Here is an 11,401-nt window from a genome sequence, read left to right as displayed (position 1 = left end):
CCCCCAGCCCCACCCTTCCCTTCCCCACCATCCCCGCAGCCCTAACTCTCTCTCTCTCCCCCTCTCTCTCGACCACCCCCAATTCGCAGCCCTCCCCCACCACCCCCTTCAAATCATGTAGAATTGAACCATCGCACAAGAAGAGAGGAACTCGTCTGGCGAAATCATGGCGGGAGAGAGAATTGATGTGGGGTAGAAACAATGTCGGAGATGTAGGGGGTGGTAGGGAGGGCTGCGGGCTAGGGGTGGTCGAGAGAGAGAGAGAGAGAGAGAGAGTTAGGGCTGCAGGGGGTGGTGGGGAGAGGGAGACGCGGCGGCGGGGGAGAACGGAGGGCGCTGCAGGGGAAGGGGGAGGAGGAGGGGTGGTTGGTGGGTGGTGGGGCTGGGATAGGGGGCTAGTGCGGTTGGGGGGTAGGTTAGGGAGAGAGAGTGTGTTGGATTGACTTGGGGTTCTTGAGTTTTGTAGGGTTAATTAGGTTTTTTAGGGTTAATGACTAACGGAGTTAACCGCCGTTAGTCATCATTAAGGGCACTCTGATGTATTTTTTAGAAAGTCTGGGGAATATGGTGAATTCGAAAAAAAATTGGGGTATCTGGTGAATAAAAAAATTGTCATGTGTATTTGGTGGAAAACCCGTTTTTTTTTTAGGAATCAGAGTTTTAGTTACAAGTGTTGTTCCTCAACTATCCAATCATTGTAATTGATATGTTATTCTTTCTTTGCAATTATATTCGATGCTTGATTTTCCCTTAGTCGAGGCTATGTTTGAGGTCTAAGAGGATCATGACCCATACAAAGCCCAATATAGCTTTGAAGAAAATTCATAATAATTAATGATTATATTTTGTTTTATTGGTAAACTGACCCCATCCATAACTATGCTTATTATTTTTTTTTTGTTAAACTAACTTTCCTCTACAACCAAATTTGACTTCATCCCTTTTCATTGCTTGTTCTTAAGTTTGTGAGTTCAACTGAGTTTGGTAATATAATTGTTGATCTCTTTCAAAGTGTAAATCTGTACTTATTTGTTGGTAATCTTTCTATTTTTAGATTACATGTATGTTAACTACAGACACTTAGAGGACAATCAATAGTTGTCTTATAGATTGTGGTCGTTAATTATTTTATTGTTTTCTCACTCTTTCACCTACCCCACCATATTTTCTCCCTCTCCAATTTCTTCTTTGCTTTTCTTTTTCTTGGTCCATCATGAAGAGTTGGGCATCAGTTTTTTGGTCAAATTTTTTCTCTATCCCAATAAACTAATATTACTTTTATACTCTTTCTCATCATAATCCACAATTAAGATAACAACTGGAACTACTCTTAAATATAGGGGCTGGTAGACCCGATGGACATATGACACATACCCCCAACTCCCCAAGGTACTCTAGAATCTAAGTGACGACGTGTCATTTATTTGCTTGCATTTTTGCATCAACACTCATAATCTAGATACTTCTTCAATTCAATGGTTGGTAATATATGATGCAAGTTAAGCTTTGTTCTTTTGGACTAAATAAATGAAATCTTATTTTTATTCAATTCAGTTCAGATCAGTTCAGATCATATCATATCAGATCAGTTTAGATCAGATCAGATCAGTTCAAATAAATTCAGTTCAGTTCAGACTACAATTTATTATTATTATCAGTATTATTATTATTATTTTAATTAATATTATTAATTATTATCATTATAATAATTATTGTTATTATTATTATTGTTATTATTATCATTATCATTAGTATTATTAATTAGTATCATTATCAATGATGAGAAAAATATTAGTCTACTAGAATATGTTTATGGTTAACTAATTGGCGGGCTCCGGGAATAGTCGGGGCATAACCCAATCGAAAAAGGATATTATCCATAGAGGATTTGTTTGTCTTTTGTTGAATTTCTTTCACGGCTCGATAGAAAATTTGATAGCTAATTAGGTTACTCGTGGCCTGGAAATTTTGCCCAAATAATCGGGTCGGGTTGGACCGGGCCCGACCGCTGGCCAAAAACTCGTGCCGAAAATGCTCCCATTTTCCGAACGGGCTCACCTTGGTCACCTCTAGTTTTATGTAGTTAAAGTGAAATATAAAATTTTACATTACGAGATACAACCAATTTATTGAATCATAATCGAGCATGAAATTGGTAAATTGAAAACTAATTTTTTAGTAACTTGATTAGCCGAAATTTAGATTTGTATTCCTTTTATTCTTCAGAACTCCTTAAACTTCAAACATTAGAAAGATGATTTTTTTTTTATCAAGCATGAAATCGATAAACTGAAGACTATTTTTATTAGTGACTTAGCTTGATTAGCCAAAATCTAGATTTGAGTTCTTTTATTCTTCATAGCTTCTTAAACTTTGAATATTAGAAAGATGATATTTTTTATTTGATCATTTTTTTTTTCTTCTCTAGATCGAGTTGCTATACACCAATAACTTCTCATACTTATGGACAATCCTCGTAGTCAAGTTCCTAATTGAAAGAGATATTGGCACAAATCTGATGAATTAGACATGAAGTATGTCATATCACCAACTACAAGCTCTCATATTTTATGGACAATGGAAGCTATTTTCTTGGTTCATGCAATTTGCCCCATATTAGTTAGGAAAAAAGAGAACATTAACCTTCATTTATAATCTTTACCATTGCACCCAAAAAAGATTTCTGAACTTTTTACTAGAATAGCTTTGATTTCTCAACCTCATTTTGATTAAATTGTCATGAAACTTATCAAAATCACACTATCATGAGAAATCATTTCCGACTAGAGGGATTACGTAATACTTCATCTATTTTGATGCACAAATACGTGCGAACTTCTATGTATAATTCAAGTTCAAAAAGAATAGTACATTGGAGTATGAAGTTGCTTTACAAATCATAATACTACATTAATAACAACAAAACGAGATGTGGTTTTACCTCCACTTGTAAGCCCAAAGTGTCGACGACTTGAGAAGAAAACATGTAGTCAGAGCAACAGCAAACAAGGTGAAGCCAAAGAAAGAAAGATGCACACAAAGGGCTTATGTCATGGTCCCTAAGATTTCCCATTTTAAGCAACCAGAAGCAACAACACTTCGACTTTCTTATGCCTCTTCATGCTTCGATCCGACACCCGAAGTATTTACACAAAAGCTAAGAACTTTGAGCCAAAAAGGTTGCCCACACTAACCTCATAATTTAGTGACAATCTAACAATTGGCACCACATAGTGTTAGCTGCGATTTTGTCGGCTCGGAGGTGAAAGATTGAATCCGAACCCAGAGCAAGGAGAAGATGGAAGCAAGAATACGGACCAAACAATGACAATGGTTGGGGTACGGTTTTGACGACCCAAGAGACCCTTGAGGAAGGGATACAAGTGAGCAATCACCCAGAAAGAGAGAAGAGTTTCCGAAGAGTGGCCCCACGATTGGATCCACTGTTAATGGCATAAGAAACACCCGCCACAACACCGACCAAGTTCACAATAAGCACGGTGGTGGGAGGAATGAGAAGTGATGTCCATTTAAAGATGTAAAGTTCTGCAAAATCACCATCTTCGTCAGCTGCCTTGGAAGTAACAGTGAAGTTTGTATCGATACCGGCAAGCACCTTTAGCAAACCCTGGAAGACGGCAAACAGATGGGCCGATGTACCACCAATGACCCAGAACTGCTCGTTTCTCCACCAGTCTTCAATGGAAACTCCACTCCATCTAAGCTCAAGAATACCAGTAGCAGCAATGGACATGAAAAGCATGATAAACAGGATACTGGCGAAGTTGCTTAGCTGCAATCAGACACAAATTTTTGGCATCAAAACATATAGCGAAATAAAGTAGGCGACCTATTCAGAAATACATTAATGCAGATAATCACAATTCTCTGGAGTCTGGAAAATGAACTAGAGTTGTGGCAGAAGGAATGAAGAAATCACTCCATATTCTTAATAGATTTTTATATGCATTTTTTACTAGGAGGTTACAATCAATGGATTTACTATACCGCAAAGGACATTCTCTACTATAACCAAAAAAAACAAACGACCGAAGAGATACACAATAAGTGGTAAACGCTATACATACCGTGGGAATGATAAACTTATTAGTCAATAGACAAATAGCTGGAAGAATACAGTAGGCAATGAGAGGAATAGACGTGAGGGGATAAACGACTGTGTTGATGTAAGCCAATCTCTCCAAGAATCTCAACCTCCCCTTGTAGCCATACCATATGGGACAATGCCTACTGAGCATAATCTCAATAGATCCCAAAGCCCATCGAAGGACTTGGTTCAAACGATCCGAAAGATTCAGGGGAGCAGAACCCTTAAATGCTGGCCTTGGAGGCATGCAGTAGATGGAAATCCAGCCACGGGCATGCATCTTGAATCCAGTCAAAATATCTTCTGTAACGGAACCATAAATCCACCCAATCTAAAAACAGTACACAACATAAGAATCTCAGATCAAGAAAAATGTCTGGCAGTAGTAATTAGTAAGGGTCTAGTGTAGAAAATTTTCCGGAGAGATAAAGGTGTTAAGTAGTAGGTTGCTACTTGGCTTACCTCTTTACCCCATTCTGACTTGTCCTCGTATCCACAGCTAATAACATGGATGGCTTCTTTCAACAGAGTCGCAGGATTCGTTGTAGGTGGAATACCACCCATCTCCATGAAGGTGGCTGCAATAAACACCGGTGACTGACCAAATCGCTTCTCTAGTCTCTTCTGAGACATGAGAAGAGACTTCTCATCCTCATACCCTGTGAAACAACAACAAAGGTGAGTTATATTTTTCAGCCAACAATCACATGACACCCAGCAGTTAAACTAATAGCACGATACACAAACTTCAAGAACTATGCTGATGAAGGAAGTGAAAATCATGCATTTAATTTTACCTTCAACACCCTCTTCGATGTCTTCCATGTTGAAAATAGGTATGGAAGATTCACTTCTTTTAGGTCCCCTCTTCTTATCCATGTACTTTTTATTACCACTCTTCCCCTTCTTCCTTGATCCAAAACAATTTTTGATGACAAAATTCGGCTCCAAATCTTCTTCACTTAATACAGGATCATACCCATAAAGTGCTTGTCTGTTGAAACAACATCCAGTACCCACATAAACTGGCCCTTGGATGCCATCCTGCCCTTTCATGTTAATCTGCATAATACAACGACAAAAAATTATTCAAGCTCCAATGTAATAAACAGAAAGGTCTACAAAAGATTTCAAACTAGATGGACACATACATCAAAAAACACAATATTTCTGTTAGCATATCGATCGTGTAAATCAATGCCATCAAATCTTTGAGGGAACTGCACATAGCAGACTTTCTTCCCAAGAGCAGGATCCATTAAGAAACACATGGCTTCTTTAAGACATTTGCTGTTATTGAAGTAGTGATCACAATCAACATTCAGTAGAAATGCACCATTGGTCAGCACTGCAGAAACACGAATCTGCACAATCCAGGAAAACTTATAAATCAAACTAAAATTTTCTTCAATAATGGAGCAAATTCCTATGTCAAATTACAAAAATGGAGCAAATATCAAAACAAAAGAATTTAAAATAAAAAACTTTCTATTTCTCGGCAAGCGGTTACGAAAATGAAAACCTCATAAAAACGGGAAGATATTAGAAAGCATGGCAATGGCCCATTCGTTGAGTAGGCGGTAATATATGATGGTAACAATAATAAATCTACTAGACTACTAGTAATTAAAATTCTCATGTCCATATGCGTGTCGAAAGTTCGTTCCCAAATACCTCTTTCTCTTCACTAATTTTTATTATCATCCAAACCCACTTCAAAGGTGGTACTAGATGGTAAAGGAAATTTATGAGGAAAAATATATGTTTGGGAATGAAGTTCAATTACCATGGGCATTAAAATCGAACTTCCTTTACGAACTTAGATAAAGAAGTCATTATTGTTCCGGTCATTTATTACCGGCTACCGCATGGGGATTAAGTATTTAAGAATGCACTCTATTTAGAGAACAGGAGAAGGATCCAAAAGTTTGAAACATATACGGACCAAAGCATTCATGGCACCAGCTTTCTTGTGATGTTGGAAGCCAGGTCTTTTCTCACGAGAAACATAAACTAATCGTGGCAATTCATTTCCATCCATGTCGAGACCTCCACTGTGGCCCAAAAAGACCTGCAGAGAAAGGAGTACCAGATAAAAAAAGGCTGACGGATGAAAAAAAGTAGAGAAAACCCCAGTAAACGAAAGATCACTATCTTACCTGGATCATTCCTGGATGGTCCCTAGGGTTATTACCAGGCCAGGCTGTTCCATCTTGCATTGTCCACCCTTCTTCAGGAACCTTTTGTGCTTTAGCAACAAGGGCGTTGATTCGAACCTTAAATTCTTCATACTCTCTCTGCATTAAACCAGGTATATTATCATTAATTTCAGAAGAAGAGCACGTCAAGACTAGTGATGGCCAGTGGGCCGATTCAAGACCAGAACGTGCCAAGGAAAAATGGACCCAAGCACAGACTACGCAGGGTTATGGGAGGCTAGTCCAAATGGGACCAGTGTGATGTTAACTGTTAATTAGTTTGTGTTTTTTTAATGTGGCTTAAAAAGACTATATTGAGTAAAGTATTTCATTAGTTACCTTCATTGATCTGCGTTCCTTGACAAAAGAAGGCTGAATCTTGTCTTTCAGGTAATCAATCTTCTGCGCAAAGTAGAATTCTGGAGCCCTTGGCTCAATACTGAACTTCTTACAGAATGGCACCCATTTCCTGGCAAACTCAGCGGTTTCAGAAAGAGCCTCAAAAGACAGCATTGCTGACCCATCATCTGATACATAGCAAGAAACTTTGTCGACTGGGTAGTCCACTGCTAGAATGGACAACACAGTATTAGCTGTAATGATAGGTGGCTCTTTCAGAGGATCCACAGTACTGACAAAGACATCAATTGGAGCTAATTGCGACGGCTCTCCTTCACGATCATGCCTAGAAAAGAATGCATAATAGTTAAGTTCAGAGCCTTATCTCAATGACCACCAGAATTTGACATCATAAAACAAACAAAAAATCAAATGTTCATGCGTGATGACAACTACACAAGTACACATACAAAATAGAGTAATATAATAGCAATGAACGCCAACCTGAAAGCGAGCCTGTCAAGGTATGTCTCACGGTTGATAGGATACCATTTTGGAAACTGATCCAAAATCCACGACATGGCGAACCAGATCTCACAGATGACTGAAGTGAGCCACAGAGGATATGCATCCTTCACGGGATGGGTAATACGATATTGCAAGAAGAAGGCTAAGATGATAAGCCGGAGGATGATCACTACTCTATAAGGAGTGAGATGTGATGAAGGAATAGGGACAATACGACTCATAGGTTGACGCACATCATCAGTCCTGCAAGGAAAAAAAAAAAAGGGGTTCAATTTCCATGTTTCAGAACATAGGACCACATATACAAAACCCAAAACACTGTTTCTACTTAGTGTAAGTAGAATATTAAGTTGAAAGCCATCCAGTATTATTTGCAAAACATTTCTTCAGAGAAAAAAAAAAAAGGGAAATTCCCACTGGTAACCCTGTACTATGGAACAATTGCAATGGTAAACCGTTTTTCTTTTGAGTTTCAAAAATAACCCTATACTTAGTAATATTATACAATTGTGACATTAATGATGGTTTAATCGTTACTTCAACCATTAGTATTACTAGATTAAACCATCATTAATGTCACAGTTGTATAATATTACTAAGTATAGGGTTATTTTTGAAACTCAAAATAAAAACGGTTTACCATTGCAATTGTTCCATAGTACAGGGTACCAGTGGGAATTTCCCAAAAAAAAATCAAAACCATGACCCTGCCAAAGAAAATGAAGAGAATAGATGGCTACCAGAAAATATGAATGTCGTAATAATGCATGAAGTAGGTAATACATTCTAACAAGAAATATAAAAGGCGGAAATGTTGCTAAAGCAAACAGAATTCACAGAATGGTTCTTTCTATCCAGCCACCCCTGCCCCCAACATACAAAGAAAATAACAAACCGATTTGAGATAATTAGAAGGTCATATCCTATGTAGCATGGGTACTTCTTCTAGGTCACATACCCATACCCGTACCCGATACGATACGTATCCTGTATGGGTACGCGTACCCTTTCCTAAAATTTCAAAATCTCGCCGTTTTCTGTCCCCGTACCCGAATCTGCACCCGTACCCGTATCCGTCTATGTGCAACCTAGAGTCATATCTGCAAAAATATGAGAATAAAAGCACAGGACAGATGCTCACATCTGGAGTTCTTCGCCATTTGAACCAGAGCCTTCCATATCACCTCCTTTCCCTTCAGCATATCGATTTCCCATATGTGTCATATTCTTCTCCTGCTTGAGTTTCCAACTTTCAACTCTTTCCTTCCAGTCTACACTACCAAGCCCATAAGAATTCAAATCCTTCGAAGGGTCCACAATTCTCACAGGAACTGTCAAAAAACATTTAATGGCATTAGCAACAAGTATAACATAGATTGAAGACACCAATCCAACAAAATAAATAACTAATACCTGGCTGGCATGGATCAATATAAGGAAGTGCGTGGTTACCACGCTTCTCCGGACCTATAGGACCAGATGTGCTTCTCACAGATTGATTGTCTGGTGTGGCACTGGGAATTTCCCCAGAAACCTGAAACAAAGACGAATTCCAATAAGCCACTATTTTTCCAGCCATGAACAGTAATCAAAAATCATCAAACAGACAACCATACAGGGATAATCTATGACATTATCAAACACATCCAATATATTGGATGAAATATTCTAAGAAGAATAGGTCCCGGGCTAGTGGTGATCAGCAAGTTAAGCTCTATAGTCTATATATTTTTAAAACAAGTGACAATTTTAATAAAATATATGATAAAAAGAAATAGTTTGAGATATGACTCTAAGTCAACTAAAGAGTCAGCATAAATTTATTGCATCACACACCAAACCTTCAAGCTACATGAAGCATATCCCATTGAACAGACACTTGGCCAGCTACAGCTCCTCAGGAGCTTGATTTACGAGCCCATAATCTACATTGAATCCTATATTACAGCCGGATCAACTTTGAAAAGTCACCGGTTCCCAATAAGTGATCGCATTTCAGATACCATCATATCATATACCAAACTAAAAGGATCTCCACTTTTTATTGTAGCAAAATAATCATTACATTCTCGTACATCAGTATTTCTCAGCTTGACATATAGCAAAACAAATGACAATTAGTAAACCAAGCCATAATACAAGCTGCACATATATGACAAGAAAGTGCAATCTTCACATACCACTTGACCGTTGGTAAGCAGTGGAATAGGCTGAGATTCATGCCTAGACGATGACGAGAGATCTACATCCTCTCCCTGCCATTGATGTCTAGCCTTGCTAGTTCCCCTGGTATAATTGAATTCATTCTCCAAATCATCAATATCATCCTCTTCATCATCTCCTTCCACTCGAGGACTCCCTGATGCAAAACTCATGTCAGCTCTTAAACTGGGAGAACATGATATAAGGGAAACAACGATTATGGAAAGATATAAAGCAAGCAAACCTTTGTGTCTCTTGTATCGTGTCTTGCACTGGGGGCAGCACTGGTTTCCGTCTTTCCTCTCATAGTCATAACAAGGCCTGCAAACTGGAAAAGCACATTCATTGCAGGCGACAAAGACATCACCACTTGGAGTTAGTCCCACAGTATCACCGCAGATCTGACAGATTTGTCCATCCAAGTTCTTCGAAAGTTTGGACTGCAATTGACAACAAAAATGAATACTCATGTTAAGTGACTATAAACATTGAGACTGAATCACTGATCATCTAACCAAATGTCTCAACAATGGCGAAAATCAAGAATCTTTGTTCGTAAAACAATCTCAAGTGAACCCAGCTCCGATCCACAACAATATTTTGAATCAATGAACATCAATTAACATACAACTAATTGATGTTTGGTGATACAAGCCATCATATATAAAGGCTCAAAGTTTCCACCTAAAATGTGCGTAGCATGAACTCGAACTCTATAGTTGAAGATCCCATATGAAATTATTTCCTAATCAGTCCGAAATCCGAACAATCAAGCATCACTACTACTCTGCTCACTTGTTGTACTCAAAATTACCCAACTACTTTCATACTGTAGTTCAATCAAAAGCATCACAATCTAGTTCATTTAGGCCTATAATTGAAAATAACACTCATCAAAAACACCATCTAATCTCAAAGTTGATTAATTTTACAAAATATCACCTCAGTATATCAGCAACTAATCTGAAATCCCAAAATATAAATTCCAATTTCATGATCCATTTCCCAACCATAATTCTTAATCAAATCCACTACAATTAAAGCTCAAATCACATAACCAGCATAGATCTAAGAACATAACTTTACTCATCAAAAGAAGGCTAAAAAAAACAAACTAAATTAAAGAACAACTATAGTTAAATATAAAATAAAAAAAAGATGTGAAATCAAAATCAGATCAAATCAAAATCAAAACTTGATTAAAACAACTCACCCCACTGTCAGTACTATCATGACGAATTCTCACAAGCTCATTCCTTTTGTAAGATCCAGCCACCATTCCAGCAGTCGCCTCCATTGTAGATCCTCTTTCAGCTTCAAACTCTCACCTAAATTTACCCCCAAATGTAGCAAATTTTGTGGGTCGGGGGTCTTTTTGGAAGATCAAAACTGGGTAATTGTTTAATTTTTAAGAAACCCAAGCAAATGAGATGGGGATATCATATCATATCCCCTGCTTCTTCGCCTTCCTCTTTCTCTCTCTCCTCTTCTCTCTCTAAATATACTAAGACAACACTCTCATCTTAAGTGGCTCTTTACTCTTTATCAGTTTATTTTTATATTCCTTAATAAATTTTCACCACATAATGCCATAACATAATCATGCATATATAATTGTAATAATAGGAAAAATTATTGTAATAATCTCCAGTTTTTAACTAAAATCTTAGAATCTAATTAACTAAACGCTAATTATTAGGCTAGGCTGCCTAATTATAACATTAAAAGTAGGCAACCCAGGCCCAATAATTCATGACTCTCAGCCTGATCCAACTCATACTTAAACATGCCAAAAACATTTGCCACCTCAGCCTGAAATTCAGCTACCATATTGATTATGTTCTAAACCAGAAAACCAGAATTTAGTATTCTCTCTCTAAAAAAAACGGCAGAAGTTTGCTTGCATCAATCTTCTTCCAATAATTGCATCAATATTCTTAGTTTTCTTTGCAATTTAATGTCGATCTTCTTCGCTTTTTGCCTCGCAATCAATTCTGGATGAAAATCTGGTTTTTTCACTTAATTT

General features: G+C 37.7%; 1 protein-coding gene across 1 annotated transcript; it reads right to left on the bottom strand.

The window, feature by feature from the left end:
• Positions 1 to 2,792: 2,792 nt before the first annotated feature.
• LOC104903249 (cellulose synthase A catalytic subunit 1 [UDP-forming]) lies at positions 2,793 to 10,894 on the bottom strand. The gene is given in 16 exon segments (XM_010691259.3): positions 2,793 to 3,314; positions 3,317 to 3,439; positions 3,442 to 3,793; positions 4,089 to 4,439; positions 4,571 to 4,767; positions 4,906 to 5,170; positions 5,260 to 5,472; positions 6,054 to 6,179; positions 6,268 to 6,405; positions 6,646 to 6,991; positions 7,150 to 7,416; positions 8,315 to 8,504; positions 8,587 to 8,707; positions 9,354 to 9,532; positions 9,620 to 9,815; positions 10,589 to 10,894. Coding segments are annotated over 16 exon segments (3,249 nt in total). The 5' UTR covers positions 10,673 to 10,894; the 3' UTR covers positions 2,793 to 3,213.
• Between the last annotated feature and the right edge of the window lie 507 nt (positions 10,895 to 11,401).

Source organism: Beta vulgaris, chromosome 9 (genome assembly GCF_026745355.1).
Source record: "Beta vulgaris subsp. vulgaris cultivar EL10 chromosome 9, EL10.2, whole genome shotgun sequence".
NCBI lineage: Eukaryota > Viridiplantae > Streptophyta > Magnoliopsida > Caryophyllales > Amaranthaceae > Beta > Beta vulgaris.
The sequence above is the reverse complement of the archived record's forward strand: the minus strand, read 5'-3'. Positions and strand labels throughout refer to the sequence as shown.